A 21,132-nucleotide genomic window follows, 5' to 3' on the forward strand; every position below is an offset into this window, starting at 1 on the left:
ATCTTCGATCTTATTAGGGAATTTTCTGTTATTAGTAAGATTTTCTGCATCCCCTCAGTGTCGTGGTGAAAGGAGATAAGACATTCAGAAAGAAGGGACGGGCTTCGGTTGGACCAGCAAGGCCGCAGACGTGTCCATAAATAACCCCTGCCTGCTGCATCACAACAGGGGGAAAATCACTGTGAAACGACTGAAGGAATCACTGGTTACACGTTATCACCCAGCACACACAAAGATCAACTTTTTTGTGCGTGTGTGTGCCCTAAAGAAAAAGAAACTGAGGTAGAGGAAAGAGGAGAACATTAGCGAGGAGGTTGGCTAAGGGATGGCTTGAAGAGGCGGGAGAATAAGAGTCCAGACAGCCCTTCCAGGTGTTAGCTCCGGCGGGTCTCCCCGCCCGCACAGGGCCTCGCGGTCTCTGGGTGCCTGGCGCCCCCTGGTGGAAATTTTCCGGTGAACGCCTTCTTATTGTGAGAGGCAATTCATTAAATATGATTAAATAATGTAAAGGGAGAATCCTTAAAAAGAGCAAAATCGTCGGGAGAGCGAGGAGAGAGGGCAGGGCAGGACGGCCCGCTGCCACCCTCCCCCCCGCCCCCTGGGGCCGCCTCTGTGCTCGGGTTTCCCGTTGGTTTGGAGCAGCACTCGTGCGTATTATTAACCTTCAGCTGTGATCAATCAGGAGGACTTCTTCCCCCATTACCTAGGGGTCCAAAGCTAGCAGGGAGTGCATAGTGGGCGGGAAACGGGACCTTTTCTCTGCGGGCGGCAGTGGGTAGCGGTACTCAGGTGAAGTACTTTGGGGAGGCTCTGAGCTGGATGAAGAAACTGACGTGAAAGGAGATGGGGTCTCCTCCGTGACCCCTCCTCTCGGCCTCCCTCGCTTTTACAACAATCCCGGCTCAGTAGAGAGCCAGCGAGGACACAACGCCAGAGCTCGATTTTACTCGGGAAAGAGTCGCGGGGTGCTAGCTTTGGGGGAATCGCAAGGAAAGGAATTGAGGCAAAGCCACTGTTCTAGTCTTCTCGAAGATATGGGAGAGGGAGGGGAAGGCGGAGAGAGATGAAGAGGCAGTCAACGAGGCAGAACTCCTCATAGGAATTATCTTTTCCCTCGTCTTATACGCACCCTCTATTAAAAAAAAAAATAGAGCACGTTGAGTACGTTCTGGATTACTCATAGGGCCCCCTTTTTTTTTCCGGGCCCCAAAGCGTGATCTGGATTTATAATCGTCCTTTAAAGCTCCAGAAGTGATCAGGCACCTGCAAAGGAGCCCCACCGCTCTGCCGACGAGCTACCCCCGCGAGAAACGGCCTCGTGATTCCCCCGCCGAGCGGTCCCCGCCTCCCCACTCCGCCCCCGCCTCCCCCGAAGCCTACCAGCTGCCTCTGCCCACCGCTCTCTTCTCCTCCCGGCGCTCGCGTGCGGGACCGTGCTGGCGAGGGCCGGGCGGCAGCTGGAGGTGACGCCGGGAAGATTACGCCTGTGGCAGGGCCCGGGCCGAGCGGATCTCTGCGCGCTGCGCAGAGGAGCGGCTGGAGCGCCCGGCTTGCTGTTGCCTATCCCAGGTGGGTAATCGCGCGACCGCCTGGACTTCCCAGTGCCCGGCTTCAGCTGTTCAGCTGGATCCTCCTCTTCACCCGCGGTTTCCTGGCCAAGCCCCACTCCCAGCGACCGCCATCTACCCTCCCTAACAGAACGCGTCCCGCCTGCCCGACTCCCGGCTCTCCCTTGGTGCGCGGCGCAGCGACCCCGACCTCGCCGCCATCCTACCCCCACCAGCGAAATTCACGCCTGGGGATGCCCAGAGGCTGATACCCGCGCTGAAGTTGCGAGAGATTTTCCCCATCCCTTCCCGACTGAGACCGCCTGTCTCACCAGAGGGCTCCTGAGCAGCAGAAGCCAAAGGCGCGACTCCGAGCAGTAACCTGTTACTTCCCCAGAAGCTGCGGTCTACCGTGGCCCGCGTTACAGCAGAAGTGCGCGTGCAGGGCTAGGTGTCGGATCCCAGGGTGCGTGTGAAGGTGGTGGCAAGCAGGTGCTACTCTGCGGGGTCTTAGATCTACCTAGATTGGCCGGCACCTCTGATCTGGGGCTTTCGGTAGCCATCGCGCCAGCGCCGAGCGCAGTATAGCGGCGTCGCGCACCGATCCTAGTCTGCCGCCTTCCGAGAGCAGAGGCCAAGTTCGTTTCCCCCAGTAATGTTTCCCTTTCTTGCCTCACTCAACCTCTTCGGCTTTGTACAGCGAAAAATCCGGGGACCTCAGAGAGTTGGGTGGAGAGGGAACACAAACCCGGACTGAGCCTCGTCCTAGGCTTCCAGACAGCTCAAAACAGGGTGGGACAAGAGGGAGACAAGGTTCCGACCCGCTGCTTTCTGGCTGTCTAGAGTGCAAGGTGACTGTAGTTCTTCCCCGACCCAATCCGAGAGAGAACGTAAAGATATGGACCCTTTTTTCCTCTCACCTTGTCTCACCAAAGTCCCCGGTCCTCGGAGCAGTTAGCCTCCTTCTTTCCAGGGAATTAACCAGACACAACAACGGGAACCAGACACCGAACCAGACGTGCCCGCCCCGCGCGCACTCCCCCCGCCTGCCCGCCCTCCGGCTGCTGAGAGCCCAATCGGGCTTGTCGTGGCTCGGCCGGAAAATCGCGCACTGAGCCTCCCTTGCCCTGCTAGCCCTATCCTCCGCACCCCTGCGTCCTGAACTGGCCTTGGGCTCCCCTAGTCTCTGCGCTGCTCTCCAGGTCACCCCGCTCGGCCGCCAGACTGGAGAGCAGCCCGGGGCTACGTTCCCCGCGCCGGAGTCCCAGAGCTCGCGCGCGCGTCTCCTCCTCCCCGCCGCGCACCCCGACTCAGCTTGTTAGGTGCCCTTCCTCCCGCCTCTCTGTCCCAAGCCCAGACTTCTGAGGGGAGCGTCGGTGCCCCCGACCGCTCAGTCGCCTCCCGCGCGGGACCCCGGAAGCTCTCCCCGCACTGCTCTCGCTTCTCTTTGCAGCCTGTTCCTGCGCCCGACTCGCCGAGGACCCCGGACAGCAGAGGCCCCGGGACAACCAAACTGATGGCGTCTTCGACCCCTTCCTCGTCCGCAACCTCCTCGAATGCGGGAGCGGACCCCAATACTACCAACCTGCGCCCCACAAGTAGGTTCTGCCCCAGTTTCCTATCAAATGGACTGCGGGGAAGATGGGGGCGCTGGGACGTGAGGAGGCTGCGCTGGTGAAAAGGGAAGGGGGGGAGCGCGGAGACGATGGAGGCTGGAAAGAAATGGGGCCCTGACCTGGGTCTCGGCCAGAGGTCGTTTGACTGACAGAAATGCCAGGCGATTCTGGGGCGCTGGAAAGTGGGAGCCACACAAGGTTCGAGCAGCGGCGATCCTTGGGGGCTTCGCTTCGGGGGAGGGACGAGAGGGGAGAGTGTTGTTTTTGTTGTGTGTGATTTCTTTGGCTTGTGGGACGACGGGGGTCAGGGCAGAGGGCGGTGTGAGGAGACTGTAGTCTCGGCGGGAATAGAGAGTTTTCTGTCTCTTGCTCTTGTTGAGCCGAGATCTGACCCCCTCCTTTACCCCTGCGCTGTGCTCGAAGTCTATAATCAGCGGAAATTGCGACGTTAATTGCAGCTTTTAGAAAACTCGGGGTCCCTAATTGCTCTAAATTTGCGTCGAGCTTTTGACGATTGAGGGAGAAGCCAGGGGCGAGAAAGGTGCATAAAACGGTTTGAGACTGAGACTCGACATTTCAGACAATTAATTACATCTCAGACAAAAAGAAAAAGAAAAAAGAAAAGAAAGAAAAAGGAGCGGGCAGCAACCTGAGTGGAGAGAGGTTGGGAGCCAGGAATGGACAAGAAGCTTTGCCAGGGCGGGAGGAGAGAGCACCCTTCTCTTTTCTCCAGGGTAGATCTGTCAGCAATTGATAGGTCCGCAAAAGAGAAGAAAAGGGGAACCAGATAAAAAGGGGGAAGAGGACTCTATGCTTCCCCACTCTAGCTCAGTGTGCTCCTCAGCCCATTTCCAGAATCTGTCTTTAATTCAGATTTATTTCCTACCCTTCCTGTAGAAGCCTGGCAATGAAGGAATTATTTTTCTTTTTTTCCAACTTGGATTGAAATGAGTCCCCTCCCCTCAGTCTATCAGCTCCAGTAGTAACAGCCCCAGATTTTCTGTATAAGAGGGGCTTAGGAATGGCAGTGTGGTTAGGAGGGCTTATTGCTATGCTTTTATGGCACTTTCTGTGGACTTGAGAAAATGTCAATTGTTCCCATCAACGAAGATGGGAGAATGTCATCCCGCGAGTCCCCTCTCCTTGGCGCTGCCGCTGGATCCGCGGTCCCGGAGGCCTTGTCTTAAATCCTGAGGTTGCGTTTCAGTTCCCTTTGCAGCTCCCTCTCCCCGCCCCCCAGGCGAGCTACAATTACACACACAACAAAGAGGGGCTCGGGTGAGCAGCCAGCCTTGGTGGCACGCGAGCCGGGCACTGGCTGCCGAGGTGGCCTGATCAGGCCGGGAGGAACGCGAGGCCTGCCCGCCTTTGTCTGTTGCACTGGCCTTGATGGATTTCTTTTCCAGACCTCCCGACATTTCCCGCCCCCTCTTTGACCCGAGAGGGCAGAGCAACCGCTGGGTTCTCCCACCTCAGAGTCCTGCCCCCATACCACCCCACCCAGGTTAACCTTACTTCCCCACGGCAACGCGCGGTAGAGCACAGACGCCTAACCTCTGTTCTGAGAACCAGTGGTAGGCGCTGACCTGAGTTCGCACATGGCCTGACGCGCTCGGAGGGCACCGAGGCAGAGGTCGAGGACCCTGCCTGGGAAGAGCGTGCAGCACCCGTCCCGAGAACGCCGTCATCTGCCCCAGCAGCCCAGCTGTGGGTTGGGGACTCTAACCTGTAAGCACATGCCGGGCTCTTTACTGCTCTTGTCCTCCCTTGCAGACACACCCTCGCCGGCCCAGCGGGCTCCGCTTTCTCACCCTTCAAGGTCTCCTGGGCTGTGGCCTTGATCAATCCGCACAATTTTAATTAGCCTTTTGCTCCAGCAACTCCTTCTCCCTGCCCTACTGTAACCCCCAACTCTGAAAGGCGGTGCATTTGGGTCTTAACCCAAATGCCCCAGCTGAGTAACCTTGGAAAGATCGCGTAACCTCTCTGAATCTCTCTGTTTTTATTTGTAAAATGAGTCTTAGGTGAACACTATTCTTGTTTCATAGGGTTGTTCTGTGGATTAGCTGAGATGGCGTTTAAGGCGAAAGCACTTTATTGAGTGGAAATAACTCTCTACCCGCCAGTTATTATTACAAGGGTTTTGCTTTCGCACCGATTTCCTGTCTGTGGCAGGAACTCCATCTGTGACACGCTATCTCGCTAACGTCGGTCTATTTCTTCTCCCCGCTGGGGCTCTCTTGTGCCTCGAGTTTAATGGATGTCACTCTCCTTATCGCCGCCAACATTCGCGCGGAGCTGAAAGCTCGGACCTGGCGGGGTGGGGGATGGGAGGGATTTGGAAGCGCCTTTGCTTTGAGAGATACGAAGGGAATTTCACGCTGGTCCCACCGCACCAGCGCGCGCGGGCCCCACAGGCACCCCCGTGATCCTTCCTGCAAGCCGAATCCCGAGGGCAGGATAGACCCCGAGGAGTCTGAGAGTAGTGTGGTAAAGAAGGAAAATACAACGGCTCCTAGGTCTGCCATTCGGACCCGGAGGAAAGACTACTGATTCCCTTTGCCTTCGCCTGCTCCAGACCCGAGACGTCGGAGGGAAGGGTTAATGAGGGGCAGGTTGGGAAGAGGGGGTCCCGGATGAGGACCGGAGGCGCAGTATTGTTTCCCAGCTCTGGGTCCGACTGAAGAGCAGCCATGCGAGCCCGATCATCTAGTCAAATACTATTTTTCACCCAATTAATTCCTGAACTCTTCCGCGACCCCATTTCATGCCAGTTTATTTTAAGCTGCCACTCGGCTGGAGACCCGCCAAGAAATTATGAGACGTTATGGTCCCAGATGCCTCTGTGTTCCCTTTCCGGGCTGCTGTGGTCGCCCTTCGAGGCTGCAGAGTGGAGATCAGGGGACGGGGCGGGCGGATGGGTGCTGGGTAACACGAGCGGCCTGGTCCGGTCTTTGTTACTTGGTCCACTAGGATCTCGCTTCTCCAGCTCCCCCGCCGGGGTTGCTTGGAGGCCTGGGGGCCGCGTGAGTGCTTGGCCTTTCAGAGACACCATTCTATACCTCAAAGTAGGAGCAGGAAGGGAGTGTCATGGGCACTCGAAGGGCACGAATCTGCCCGTCGGCCCACGAATCTGGCTTCTTGCTCCTTTTAGGAAGGAGTTTTTCTCGAGGAGCATTGGCGAAAGACCTGCCTTCTCCTCCCCAGACTACCTTTGCCCTCGAACAGGTCCCCCACGCTCCGAACCTCACTGATCGCACCTCTTTTGCTTTCCAGCGTATGACACCTGGTGCGGCGTGGCCCATGGATGCACCAGAAAGCTGGGGCTCAAGATCTGCGGTGAGTGGAAGGGCCCGCTGGGGTCCAGCAGGGCGGCGCAGCTCTGGGGCTTTGAGGGTTTGGGACAGTGGGGTGCCAGAGGAGGGAGATCCCGGCTCTTGGGTTTGGCTCTCTAAAGTACCTACAGCCCCGACGCCTGGCGAGACGCCCCTTTACAAGTCTTAACCTCCTCCGCCTTCCCTTGACCCGGCTGGGGGGATGCATTTTCCGTCGGAGTCCGGGACTACCAGGAGACTGCGGGGCTTCCCCGGTCTAGGCGCGAGAGCGCGAGCATAGCGCCCCCGCGCGGCAGCCCGGCTCTTCTTGCCGGCTTCGGGGCTGATCCTAAGCGTGCGCTCTACCTGCGTGGGGAAGGTCTGGTTAAGACCAGCACTGGTCTGGTTTTCCTGGAGAGCAGGCCTAAGGCATGGTTTCCGCCTGAGGCGCGGGCTGGCACGTCGCCTCCACCCTACCCGCCAGCGTGCGTGGCCTCCCCAGCTCGAGAATGTGCCCCGAGATGTCATAACGGATTCAGATTTCCTTCTTTCATTCTTTGCCTGCAGCCCACAGTGGCCTGCCTGGGGGAGGTGCGGCGCGCGGGCCGGAGGGTTTGCGGAGCTTGCCCTTGAAGGAGGAGGAAGGAAAAGGGGGCAGGCGGGGGCGTGGGGCCTCCAGAGGAGGAAGGGGGTGTCGGGCACGATTTGCCGCGGAGAGGAAGACAAATAGATCTGGGAGCTGGAGAGGAAAAAGAACCGTTCTCCGGAGACGCGAGGGTCTGAAATGAAAACGCCCAAGGGATGTCATTTTTTTAAAAGCAAAAAAGGAGATTTGTTCGAAGGGACACAGCTGAGTGGCTCCGGCTGAACAATGAGCGCTTGCTTTCCTTGCTACATTTCACCGTCTAAAATCTCTAGCCTTATCGGGCCAGAAAATACGGACGTCCCCGGGCAGGGGGTGGAGGGGCGGGGGAAGATTAACGAGGGGCTTATTAAAGAGCCATCAGTCAGCTGCTGCTCGCGGGAGATAGCGGCCGAGCCGGCACGGGGGTCGCCCGCCCCCGCCCCGAGCGCCCCGAGCGCCCCGAGCGCCCCGGCGCGAGCCGGCAGCTCCGCGTTCTCGGTCCTGCTCCTCCAGCTTCCCTGCGTCCGGGGACTCGAGGAAGGCGGCGGCCGGGGCCGGAGCGGACAGGGGGATTTAGCGTTTCCTGGGAACCAGCCTCCCTTCCCGGCTTTGCCGAGAGGCGCCCTCGGTACGCTTCTAGGGCTCTGTCCCCTTGATCCACGGTGAGGAATCGCTGCTCAGCTCCTCGACGCAGCCATCCCCCCGGGGAGAGCCCAGCCCGGCCGCGGGGCGGCCCCGGGTTTGGCCCTTTCCCCGGCACGCGAGGCCCGCGGGGCTAGGCCGGGGCCGCTGCGGCGTTTGCCAGCAGCTGGCGGCGGCGGAGCTTTGTTCTATAAATAGCCCCCTCCCCCAGCCGCCATTCCCGGCTTAATGGCCCGTTCTGCGCCCGGTCCCTTCGGCGGCCACGGCGCTCGGTTTCTGCAGCCGTCATTGTCATGCGGGCGGGCAGGCAGAACTGAGCGAGCCCAAGGCGCCCGCCGCGATCGCCGGCGGGGTGGGGGAGACTTGGGGTGAGGGCTGCCTTCCCGGCGGTGCTGGGCCTGCCTGGCGGGCAACCTTCGTCCGCCCCGCACTCCCTAGGCCCCGCCTGGTGCCGTGGGCCGTGTCCGCGAGGTCCCCTTCCGAGTTAGGGGAAGAAAAGATCTACTGCCCCCTCTGAAAACACTCCCTAAGTGCCCCCAAAGGGTAAACGGGCAAGAAAGAGTTAGCTTCGTTGGGTCTGGAAAGAGGGGTCCCCGAGTTTGCATTAATTTATTATGAAGGGGAGCTCTTGAACATGTGGGGCTGCCATCCTCAGAGTTTCTTCCCTGTTCGTAAACACCGCCTTCCCCCCATCCCCCAATTTCAGGGGTTTCAAGAAAGCTTCGACCCGTTTGACCGAGGGAAGGGCTGGTAGTCGGTTGAGGGGGAAATTGCCTTCCACTAAAATGCAAGATTTGGGGGCCACGGGTTCGGAGGCTTCACATTAGGGTCGACTCTGAAAGGAAACAAAAACACCAGACGGATTTACTTTCCACCCTGGACCTTGGGGGATCTCTGGCTTTCCAAAGTGCAGTCTTTGGTTTAGACCTGAATCCACGGGCAGCCCCCCACCTCCACACATGGACATCCCAACTCCGTTCATCCCAGACATTCAGGAGCTGGATGATGCCTTCTCCACACTCTCCAGGTTGGTTTGAGCTTTCACATTAAGACAGCAATGGAATTAATTGTCCTCTTCTCACCTCCAAATCCATTGCCTTGGTGACCCCCATAAACACCTTCCGTGCCTTGCCACGATTCAATTCCCAGCCCCTCTCCTACCTCCCTTTTCTGGAAGCCAGGGAAGAAAAGCTGCAAAGAAGGTTCTGGGTCTCACCAGTGGTACTCTTTGCTTGGGAGGCAGAATCCCCTGGGAAAATAATCAGGTAGAAAAAACCCAGAGTTTGCAAAGAGGTAGAGTGGGGTAGCTACAAGCATGGTGCATGACTTAAATAGAAGGAGATGCAGGGGCCCTGGGTTCTGCTAACTTCCCAGTGTGTCCTTGGTCCTCGGTCACTTATACATGCAGAGGTCCCAAACTGGCTGCCAGCCACAGCCTATGAGCTGTTTTACTTAGCCCATGCAGTGTGTATGTGCGTGTGTGTGTGTGTGTGTGTGTGTGTGTGTGTGTGTGTGTGTGTTTAATGATGTGTCAGTTGCGGTATAACTTTCAAACAGAGAAAGACTTCAAATATTCTGTATTTCTGGCTTCTCTTGAAATAAGAAGTTGGGTGGGTATGGGGGAGATCTGGCAAGGTATTTTCAGCACATAAAAATCAGAAAAAAAATTCCTTCCTCTAGGAAGATGCAATTCCATTCTGCTTCTTGCTGAGCAAGAGCAGTGGTGATGAGCTTCAGCCCCCACCTCCCCCCTTGGCCATGTGCCCCTCTGCCACAAACAGCTCATAGACCTGCTCAAGAGAAGCGCTCCTGAGTTCCCTACACTCCTCCCCACTCACTGGGACCCCAGGCCTTTGAGTTTGGGAGCAGGGGTGAGGAACCAGCCTCAGGATATCCCCTCTGCCCAGAGAAGCAGTCATGACAGGGTTTGCCTCCTGTTCTCCCCTTAAAGCTAGCTGGGGTGCGACAAGCTGACCAAAGTCAGGTGCAGCTTTGGCTTCCCTCTGCTTTTCCTTTTGCCTCTTGGGAATGTTGAGTTATGCTCAACATATGCTGGGTTACCAGTCACTCGTTGTTGAAACTAGGTCCTCACAGGTGGCATGCAGAGTAGGAGAAAATACAGTCGCTTCAGTCTCAGAGACCCATGCTTCCAGGACCCCTGGCTAGCCAGGGAAGTTGTTCAAAGCACGGACTTCAATGTCATCCAGCACCTGGTCATCCTTGGAGAAGCATACGTTTCTTTCCAGAGCCTCTCAGAGCCTGGAGAGAACTTGGTCATTTACCTTTTCTTGAGGGGTCCGATATTTTAGAAAACAAATACCTTCCAAGATATGGTTATTTTGATAATAATATGCATTAAGTGTTTACATTAGCAAATTAATGGTTTTGAACACAATTTATAATGCAACATAAGTATGCTTTTCAAAAGGCAAATAGGGGCTCCTGGGTGGCTCAGTGGGTTAAGCCTCTGCCTTCGGCTCAGGTCATGGTCTCAGGGTCCTGGGATCGAGCCCCGCATCAGGCTCTCTGCTCAGCGGGGAGCCTGCTTCCCTTCCTCTCTCTCTCTCTGCCTGCCTCTCTGCCTACTTGTGATCTCTCTCTGTGAAATAAATAAATAAAATCTTAAAAAAAAAAAGGCAAATATAGGATTTATAGGAAATACAGATTCCTAGTGCACCCCAAGCAGTGTGGTCCAGGGATGAAATGCAGATTTAAAGTTGGGTCATAATTGTTATCTCTCAATCCTATCAGGACACCTCTGGGACTGCCTGTGTCAGACTGGAAGCTAATATCCAAAGTCAGGTCATAGGTCATAGGTCCTACCACTGCCCAGAGGAAATGCATTCTAAGGGGTTTCACGCTAGAGACTCAAGGCTTTCCCAATGAATGAGACAGAGCCAACCAGAGGTCAGACACCTGAAGAGTAGGAGTTCAGCGGGCAGGACCCCACCTCCATTAGGCCCCATGGATTTGGTCTTTTCAGCCTGGCAAGTTCCATAGCTCACTGTTCCAGGTGCCGGGGAGCAGTCCTGGAATTCAGGAGCCGAGTGCTCCTACAGGCCTCTGGCAAATGAGGGCTAGCTCCTGGTTTGGGACTCTGGGGTTTGTATGGGGAATTCAGAAAGCAGGGGGAAAGGTGAGGGCCAGGATTCAAGCCCCCACCTTTACCGCCAAGTGTAGAGACTCTATTACAGTGTCTGACCCCCTCCCGCTGTCCTTGGGGGCTTCATCGATAAGTTTACAAGGTGCTGGGAACAATGAAAGGCCTGGTGCCTCTACCTTTCTTCCTTCCAAAAATAGACCCTGCTCCTGTGCGTGGGAGGAGTCCAATCACTGCAGCCTTCCCCTGCATCCCTCCTTCCTCCACCCCTTGCCGCTGAATTGCAGTCCTGGGGAAGTAAAGCTGAATTCCCCAGATTAACTTGCCTCTCCTTGAACCTCCTGGGACTTTCCTCCAAGCCTGTCTTGTGATGTGCATGACTCCCCAAGGATCTTGGTATCTACAAAGACAGCTTTGGGGTCACTAAGAAGCTTAGAACTTTCTTCTTCTTTTCAGTGTGTTGCATTTTGGGCTAAGCTTGAGGCATAATTGGAAGACATGCTGAGGGAAGGAGTTGGTCAGCAGGTCCTGAGCCCAGAGGGAATGGGTGTAGGTACTAGGGGAAGGAGTGTGCTCCTCGTTGGCAGAGTCTCCAGCTTTTTTGCCTCAACCTGCTTCTCTGTTTGCCACCAGTGGTGTTTGTGTTGCTCACCTCAGGCAGGAGAGATTTCTACTCCTTCTGAGGGGCAGAGGTGAGGTGCTTTGTACCCCACCCTGGGCTCCAAGTTCAGCTCTGTGGGGTTCTGGGAGGCTTTCTGGTTTTGTTACAACACTGGTTCCCATCTGCCGAACTGTTAAGTTCCTGGAGGGTAGAAGATCTGTCTCATTTCTCTTCATCTGTCCCCTGTCCTAGATGTCTAGTAAAGTGCTTTTCCACACTAGGTGCTCAGTAAGTATTTCTAGGATGAAATGTCATCACACATGAGGTTGTAGGCTTCCTTGTCTCTTTCCCCAATACCTTTATTCAAGGAGAGGGGGGTGGTATGGAGACCACTTCACTTCAGGCATGGGTCAGAAAAATCACACTTATATTCAACCCCATGAGTGTTACCTGGTACCCAAGTAAAGCATCTTCCCTAACCCCCAGTGCTGGTCCTCACAGCCTCCTCCCTCTGCTGGTCCTCACCCCTCCTTCCTCAGGCTGCACAGCCCATGAACCCAGTGCCAGCAGCATCCTCTCCAATTGTGTCCTTCCCCTTAAAGCCCCATCCTGGAGCTGGTTACTGGAGTGGAAGCTGTCCAATTGACTTAATTCTGAGTTCAGAGTCATGGTCAGAGAGGGGAATGGGCTTTGCTTACTGTTTTTCTCTCTTGCATGACTGGGTCTGTGCCGCTGATGACACTTGGCACTGCCCCTTCCCCGCCTGAAGGCCAGCAGTGCCAAAGCCCTTATGTATAAAATGCAGACACTCAGCTTCTTCTCGGGAAGCAAGAACGCTGCTTGAACAGTGGGCCTGGCCTGGCAGCTGACCCTCCGCGGCTGGGAATTCAGTGCATTCTCTCTGACCTAGCTTCTTGTGCTCTAGGCTTCTTGCAAAGGACCAATAGCTTGGAAGAGAAGAGCCGGCTTGTGAGCGCCTTCAAGGAGAGGCAGTCCTCCAAGAACCTGCTTTCCTGTGAAAACAGTGACAGGGATGGCCGTTTCCGGCGCACGGAGACCGACTTCTCCAACCTGTTTGCTCGAGGTAGTCCCCACCTCCTACTCGCCCCCCCCCCCCCTTTTCCCCCCCCCCCCCCAACCTTCCTCTGTCCTGTCCAGTACTATCCAGTAGGTTTCTTGTCTGGGCTTCTTGACTTTTTTCTGAAATTTACTTCTTTGACCAAAACTATCATGACTCCTTCTGAACTGTCATGAAACTGTTTTTCTAGTATTTAAATATAATATCCTCCTTCCTTCCATATGGCCCAGGACTTCATCATTTTGGAAGCTGGATGAGGGCAGTTGGTAAAAACAGTCAACTCGGGACACTTGCAGGGACAAATACGGTTTCATAGACTCTCAGAATCGGAAGGAATCTCACATATAAGGAAAATCCAGTGATTCCCATAATAGCATTTATCTTCCAAGGTCAGCAACAATGACAAAATCACTCTGGGGGAAGCTGTGTGCCTGGGCCCAATGACCAAGTGTTGTTCTGAAACTCGTTTTCCTTTTGGAGATCTTTCATTATTACTGCTGTCCCCACAAGTCTGATCTGAGGAGGAGAGCTTTCTTTCCTCATCTCTCCTGAACGGCTTGAAAATAAATCCCTTTTGCCCCCTTCCATTAACTCCCTATAGGCCAGGCCCAAACAGTCAGTCAGACTTCATTAATCCTCAGAGATAATCCAGGGAAGCTACACAGAGCATCATGTAAAGCCAATCTGCTCTTGAGTTAGGGCCGAAAACTTCTGTCGTGCCCCCTCTGGTTTTCCTCCCTGGTTAACCCAGCCTGACTATGTCTACCAGAGGCTGGAACCCAAATTCACCCCTGGACATCCCAAAGCCCAAGCCCAAAGGATGAGGTCGAGAGAGAGAGAGAGAGAGATGTGGGGGTTCCCTCTCCCACCTTTCTGAGGCCCACCTTTGAGCTCTTAATTTCTAAGGACACTACAGAGAACCACTCTGCAAGGGGGATCTCAGCCTCTACCATCAACAATCAAGTGTATTATAATGGTCAACCAGAAGGCCAGTGCATGAATCAGATGTAGTGAGACACACCTGGTTGCAGGGGAGCAGGGCAGAGGCCTCCATCACGCTCCTGACAGGTGCCCAGTCATTCTGAAGTGGACAAAAGCTGTGACTGGCTGCTCATGGCTTCTCAAAGCTCTCCATTTATGAGCAGCCTAACTACCAGAAAGTCTGTCAACCTTCAGAAAGTGTATGCAAAACCTCTGTGTGCCTGCATGTGTGTATTTTTCTGGGGAGATGGTACGTCAGATTACCGATGTGTACACATAACCTGGAGTAAATTAGGTCTGTGGAGATACCGTGCCTGGTATTTGGGATTTCTGGGCTGATGACCTAGACAGGAGCCAGGTGATAACCACTTGTTGGCTCCCCCCACCTCCCCACTCAGATCTGCTTCCGGCTAAGAATGGGGAGGAGCAAACTGTGCAGTTCCTACTGGAAGTGGTAGACATACTCCTCAACTATGTCCGTAAGACATTCGACCGGTCCACCAAGGTGCTGGACTTCCATCACCCACACCAGCTGCTGGAAGGCATGGAGGGCTTCAACTTAGAGCTGTCGGACCACCCCGAGTCCCTGGAGCAGATCTTGGTTGACTGCAGAGACACGCTGAAGTATGGGGTCCGTACAGGTAAGGGTGAGAGCCAGAGGGACATGTGGGAGGAGCCTTGCCCTCCATCACATCCTTGCCGGTCAACTAGGGGAAACCCGTGCGGAAGGTGGAACTCCAATGGCAGTGAGGGAAGGTAGCAGTGAGTTCAGTAACCACAGAACAACCTTGGGCAGTGTCCGGGGATGGAGGGTCTGACCTGGGCAAGAGCTCATCTTCATTTTTTGTTGTAAACATACATTTAAAGATACAAACACCCAAGGCTGTGTCAAGTTCTGTATAAAGCGTTTTCATTCTTTGGATTTATTCACAACCTAAAAAGAGCAGAATGACCTGCCCCCTATTTCTTTTCTCTCCTCTGTTTCATGCCTGTTTCATTCCGATAAATCCTACACTTGCCTGTCCCTAACACTGGGGAGGATTGGGCCCAGTGCCTTCCCTTTCTATGTTAGTTTTCTAGGGCTGCTGCCACAAATGACCACACACTGGGGGACTCAAAACAACAGAAATGTATTCTCTCACGGTTTTGGAGGCTGGAATTTTGAAATTTAGGTGCGCCGGGCCATACTGTCTCTGAAGAATCTTGGGGAAGGTCTGTCCTTGCCTGTCCCTGCGTCTGGTGGTTGAGGTCATTCCTTGGCTTGCACATGCATCACTCTAATCCCTGCCTTCACCTTCCCTTGGCATCCTGTGATTGTGTCCAAAGTTTTCTCTTCCCATGAGTACACCAATCATTGGATTAGGCCTGCTGCATTCAGTTATGGCCTCACCCTAACTTGATGACATCGGCAAAGGCCCTCTTTACAAATAAGATCACACTCACAGGAATCGAGGGACACAGTGCAACCCACAGCACCTTCTGCTGGCTAGGCAAAAGCGTCCCATACGCATACACCATTTGCATCCTACTCCAGTTTCTGGAGTTCAGACTCTCCGAGTCATATCTTTAACAGGGGGCCCTTGAGGAAGCCCTCTTGCCTCCTTTTCATGTTACAGGAACCCTCTCTGATCAGTGGTCCTGGCCAAAGTGCTTACTTCCCAGGTGCCTCAGGTGAAGTGGCTCAGGTTCGAGGACTTTTGGGATCTCTATCCGGCTATTTCTAAGCCTAGGAGGGAAACAATGCTTTCTTTTCACACTGTCTTTCCCCAGAAGCAGCCTGGCTTCCCTGAGCCCTTGGGCACACAGTGCTGCAGGAACTGGCAGGGCTTGGCCAAGTTGCCCCCACAGGGGAGCCCCTGGTAGCCCCTCATTCTTTTTTCTTCTTTCTCTCTCCCTCTCCTCTGTGATCCCTTTCACGTGAAGACAGATTTAAGGCTGAGACTAGGGAGCTTGGTGGTGACAGAGCTGGGTAAGACTCTCAGGTGTCAAATACAAAGTGTTGTAATGAAATAATGAGGCCGGTCAAAGAGGCATTTTTAAATAAGGAATCCCAGACTGCTTATGAGGTCTGCCAAGGCCATGGAAATAAGTGTAGCTTCCTCGACTAACTGCAGAATGGACAAGGCTTAATTATGTTATAAGGTCTGTGTTTGATTTTTAAAGAAAAGCACGTGCATCGATTTAGTTACGGCTCACCTTGGCCTGAGGGCCGACCTATTCTTGATGGAGATCAAGTAGTATTACACAGCTAGATCAAAGAAGGGTCCCGATTCTCCCTGGATGTCTTAGCTGGGCTTGCCTGAGTCCAGTGGCTTTTGTTTTGTTTTGTCAGGCCTCTCTGTGTGCACTTTCTCAGAGAGATAAGACCGTGTACTTGGATCCTTTAAGCTCAGAACAGTGTTGTCTTTCAAAGAAGAACATGTGGGCTTGTCATAACTAGTAGCTGCTATTGCCTACAAAATGGAAGCATCACATGGTCATAGGAGCATGGGTCCTGCGTGGGACTCCACTTAGATAGTTAGCCTGCAGCCGATCATCCCTGCCCTTCAGCATGGCTTCTGGGAGCAGGTACTTCCATTCACAGAGTTCATGACCTCCCAGGCCCTGTGAAACCTTCTGCTGCATCTCAGGGCGTTGACCCCAGGAGGGCAGACTCTTGCGGCCACAGGAGAACACACCTCCTGGTTGCCGAGCCGGAATTTAGATGTAGATCAGGGCAATCAGGTAAACCCCACAGGGAGCTACACAAAGTGGAAGGTAGGTTGTTTTGTTTTGTTTTGTTTTGTTTTTTAAAGGATATTACTACTCAGCCAAAATAATGAATTGGGCTTTAATAGTGAAAACATACTGAGCAGGGCACAATTTGTGAAGAGAGGATGATGGTATTTGAAAATTTCTTTACAAAGTAATAAAATATTTCCAAACAAAGGAACCAGAATTGTATAGATTCTTCATGACCTGACACAGACATTGGTCAGCCCTCCATCACAGTAGCTGTACAAACTTCCTTAGTTTTTCTTCTTTTTCACTTTTTTTTAATGGAAAAATTTAAACTTGTACAGAAGTAGAATAGTATAATGAACCCTATGGAACCAACACTCAGCTTCAACTCTTATCAGCTCCCGACAAGTTTGTTTCACTTCGACCCCTCCCCCTCTTCTCTACTATGTGGAAGCAAATCTCAGATATACTATTTCATCCATAAATGTTCTTCATTCTCAAAAACTCTTTTTTAGAGGGGGCCAGGGGCAGAGGCAGAGGGAGACAGAGGATCTCAAGCAGACTCCCCACTGAGTGTGGAGCTCGCCTCAGGCTCGATCTCATGACTCTGAGATCATGATCTGAGCTGAAATCAAGAGTTGAGCCACCCAGATGCCTCCTCAAGAACTCTTTAAAAAATAAATAACCACTTGGGGCACCCGGATGGCTTAGTCAGTCAGTCAGCTCTTGGCTTCGGCTCAGATCATGATCTCAGGGTCATGAGATCGAGCCTGGGGCAGGCTCAGCACTCAGTGGGGAATCTGCTTGAGATTCTCTCTCTCTTTCTGCCTCTGCCCCTTCCCCCACCACTCATGCATGTGCTCTCTCTCTCAAATAAAAAATATATCTTTAAAAATAAATAAATAACCACAATATCATTGTTAGATCAAAAAAATCCAAAATTTACTGTTCCTTAATATCAAATATCCAGTCGGTGCTCAAATTCCCAATGGTCTCATGAATGTTACAATTCATCTGAGTCAGGATCCAAGCAAGTTTTCCTCATTGTAATTGCTTAGTATCTCTTCACAGATTCCCCCTCCATTTTTTTCCTTGAAGTTTATTTGTTGAAAAAGTTAACTTTGAACAGTAACTCTTTCTCTCCCTACCTGACTTACTAGCACATCTATCATCTGTTATTTCATCGAATATAGCAAACTGAAATTTAAATTTAAAAGAGGTCATTTTATTACTTGATAGAAATCCTGGTATAAGATTTTGGGGGCATAATGCTGTAGTCGTAAGATAAAAGCAAGGTTTTAGACAACTTCGTTTCCTTTATGTATTCAATGGACAAAGAGATACTGTTTCATGTTTATTTGAGGGCATTTTTGTCAGTCTGTCTGTCTGTCTTTGTCCATCTTTTGTCTCTGCCATATTGAGTGGCTTTGATACATTGTCAAATAGTGTGATTCCTTTTATTTATGATAAATATATATATATATGTATATATATATTTGGTCTTGTCTTGAGATGTTTATTGTTAAGGGGCTCCAGGGTGGCTCAGTCAGTTGAACGTCTGCCTTCAGCTCAGGTCATGATCCCAGGGTCCTGGGATTGAGTCCCACATTGGGCTCTTGCTCACCAGGGAGCCTGCTTCTCCCTCTCCTCCCCGCTTGTGCTCTCTTTGGCTCTCTCTGTCTCTATCTCTGTCTATCTCGAATAAATAAATTAAATCTTCTAAAAATATATTTATTGTTAAAATTTTTCAAAAGGATATTATGTATTTTTTAACAGACAGCAACAAAATTTGTCATGTTGGAGGAGATCTAATAGATTCTGTTGGCACTGAGCAAAGAAGAATAAAGGGAACTAGTCTAAGCTCTTGAGAGTCATCTGCACGAATGTCTGGAATCTGGGCCCATAATTACACTAATCTTACTGTTTATGCTTCTTTCCCTTTTTTCCCTGAAGATCAGTATTATGTTTTGAGTACTCTTGAGATATGGTGATTAGTATATTCTGATATAAGAAGTCGTAGTCTGGATGTTCTAAATGAGTCTCCATTACGTATGAGGAAGAGCAGACATTTTCAGAGCGCAGGCTCAGTCCAGGACCAGTCAAACAACAGCTCTCGGACAGTCATTTCAGAGGCAAAAGCAATTTCTACTGGAAACAGAGCAGTCAGCATATCTCTCTAACACCAGTTCTCTGTCACACACTCCTAGATAATCTATTGCATTGACACCTTTGTGACAGCCTAGCCAAGCCTGCTGATGTGGGATCGAGTTTTCCTGTGAACGCCAAGTTGGCCAAAACTTTGCTGAGAACAAAGCCCATTAAAGCATACTCTGTGTTGCAAAGGCTTTTAGAGTTATAAAGTAGTAACAAGTATTTTACCAACAACTTGACGTGTAAAGGAGACTATATTTGCCTCTGTTTCACAGAGGAAGTGCCGGGTCATCTCGGCAATAAATTTAGTTTAATGGTCACCTGACTGTAGGGGCAAAAGATGCCAATGCTTGACATCATATTTGAGTGACACGGAGATTCAGAGATGGCATGCCCCCAGCATCAGCAATAGTCTGGCACTTTCCGCAGGCTTGGTTTGGTCCACAGAGCCACAGGCCCTCTCTGAGGCCTGCAGGCTCTCCTCCATCAGTTAATGTTGACCCACTTGATCTTGAATCCTTGAAATGTTAAATTACAAGTTGAAATATTTATAGATAAAACTTGGAACACCACATCCCTGATTTGTAATTTCAAAAATTATTATGACAGAGAAGTTCATCTGAAAATCAACAAATTAGATACCGGAAAGATTATTAGTGTCATGACGTAGGATTTTTTTTTTTAACTTAAAAAACATTCTGCTTCAGAAGCATAAGTTGGGGACCCTCAGTAATGCTAAAGGTTAGTATAGCATGGGTCAACCTGCCCTTCCTTCCGTTAGACTCTTGGGATGGAGGCACGATCTATATGGCCAGACTTTTGCTTTGGAGACAGCTTGAAAAATTTGGGTTTCCCTTGATGCTTGCCTCTTATTCATCTCCCCAGGTCATCCTCGATTTTTCAACCAGCTCTCCACTGGATTGGATATCATTGGTTTAGCTGGTGAATGGCTGACATCAACTGCTAATACCAATATGTAAGTTCCACATATTATCTTCATATAAGCAACCTGATATGTGATTATGGCTTGTTGCTTTAAAAGTCCACTTCCAATATTTCTATAATAATTTTATTACAATTGTCTTAGTCCTCTTTTCTCTTAAAATCTTTCAGTTTATCACAGTTCTGATTTAATAGTAAACACTTAATAAGCTATTTTCAATGAATAATGCAATTCAATAAAAGCACAGTTGTAAGAAAGAATAATTCTAGCTTTCAGAATTTAGTGTGAAATTTCATGTTAAAAGAAAAACAAGGCTGAGACAAAGTGAAAGTTGTGTAAAGCTTTATTCACTGCCAAGCATTAGAAGTCAGACTGACCAGCCAGGGCCACCTCCGAAGACAGCGTCTCTTAATGATGGATCTTAAAGAGGTCACGATTTGGAATATGATCTTGGTCTGTTTTCCTTCTAAGCACATTTGTCCTCATCATTTAGGGCGTATTTCCTTCACAGTTAAAGCTGCCAGAGAGCCACAAACTAATTTGATCAACCTATTGCTTACCTAAAAATTCTAAAACAAAATTCAGCTGGTAGTGATACATACTCCTTTCAAGGGAACTCATTGTTTTTCTGAATTTAAAATTTTTTCCATACTTGTTTGAGTCAGCAAAGCCTTCATTTGTTTCCAATTTCTTATAAATTTATATGAAAGTGACTCTAAGGCCCTGGGGTACAAGTACTTCTTGGGTAGAGTCTTGTGATAGCCCCACAGTTTCCTCTACACACACATGCCCTATTTGGAGACAAAGATAGGTTACAAGTTGATGGAGGGTCGTTATAGCCTACTGAGTACTGTCTTTTCTCTCAACACTGCGATAATGTTTTAGCACTACCTACACACCCAGCTCATGGAACCACATTCTACTAAAGTATCCAAGGGAAAATAATCGAACAAGTTTCTAACAGTAATTTTTTAAATAGCTACATAAGAATTATATGGGTTGTAGTTACTGTGGAAATACTTCGAAAATAATCATCCACTTTTTAAGTTCATGGTAAAGTAGATTTGAAAAATGAATTTAAGTGAAAGGGGGTATTGCTGAAAATGAGAAATTCCATTTGACATCAAGATTGAATGTAAGTTATTAAAGTTCCAGGTATTCTATTTTTCTTAAACAAACTGCTACCAGCCACAAAACCTGAAAAGTCACTTTAATATTATACATTGGGTTGCCTGGGTCACACATTTGAGGAAGCATCCAACTCTTGGTGTCGACTCAGGTTGTGATCTCAGGGTCATGAGATCAAGCCCCAAGACTCTCTCTCCCTCTCTCTCTACCCTCTACCTCCCCCTCCCATGCTCTCCTTCCCTCTCTCAAATAAATAAATACATCTTTTAAAAAAATTATACATTGATACGTGTGTGTGCCAAAGCTATTTAATGCTTGACTCAAAATATCTAACTCCATTCAGAAAAGTTTCTATTGGGGCATCTGGGTGGCTCAGTTGGTTAAGCATCTGCCTTTGGCTGAGGTCCTGATCCCAGTGTCCTGGGACTGAGCCCTGCCTCCTGGAATTGAGCTGGTGTCCAGCTCCCTGCTCAGTGGGGTGCCTTCCTCTCCCTCTCCCTCTGTCGCCCCCAGCTTGTGCTCTCGCTTTCTCTCACTCTCTCTCTCTGTACCTGAAATAAATACATAAAATCTTAGAAAGAAAGAAAGAAAGAAAGAAAGAAAGAAAGAAAGAAAGAAAGAAAGAAAGTTCCAATATTTCTATAATAATTTTATTACAATTGTCTTAGTCCTCTTTTCTCTTAAA

At 50.9% G+C, this 21,132-nt stretch overlaps 1 protein-coding gene across 2 annotated transcripts in view; it reads left to right on the forward strand.

Moving 5' to 3' along the window:
• The first annotated feature begins 1,528 nt into the window (after positions 1–1,528).
• LOC111149803 (glutamate decarboxylase 1) overlaps positions 1,529–21,132 on the forward strand; it is a 42,114-nt gene continuing 22,510 nt past the window's right edge. The window contains exons 1-6 of one of the 2 annotated variants that reach the window (XM_022507120.1): positions 1,529–1,569; positions 3,001–3,145; positions 6,440–6,502; positions 12,371–12,529; positions 13,903–14,145; positions 19,262–19,352. In XM_022507120.1, the coding sequence (XP_022362828.1) occupies positions 3,064–3,145; positions 6,440–6,502; positions 12,371–12,529; positions 13,903–14,145; positions 19,262–19,352 (638 nt within the window). In that variant the 5' untranslated portion in view covers positions 1,529–1,569; positions 3,001–3,063. Of the gene's footprint in view, positions 1,570–3,000; positions 3,146–6,439; positions 6,503–12,370; positions 12,530–13,902; positions 14,146–19,261; positions 19,353–21,132 lie in introns of those variants that run through there. The other variant, XM_022507187.1, reaches the window with a different exon arrangement.

Source organism: Enhydra lutris, unplaced genomic scaffold, assembly GCF_002288905.1.
Source record: "Enhydra lutris kenyoni isolate GAN:26980312 unplaced genomic scaffold, ASM228890v2 scaffoldscaffold1, whole genome shotgun sequence".
NCBI lineage: Eukaryota > Metazoa > Chordata > Mammalia > Carnivora > Mustelidae > Enhydra > Enhydra lutris.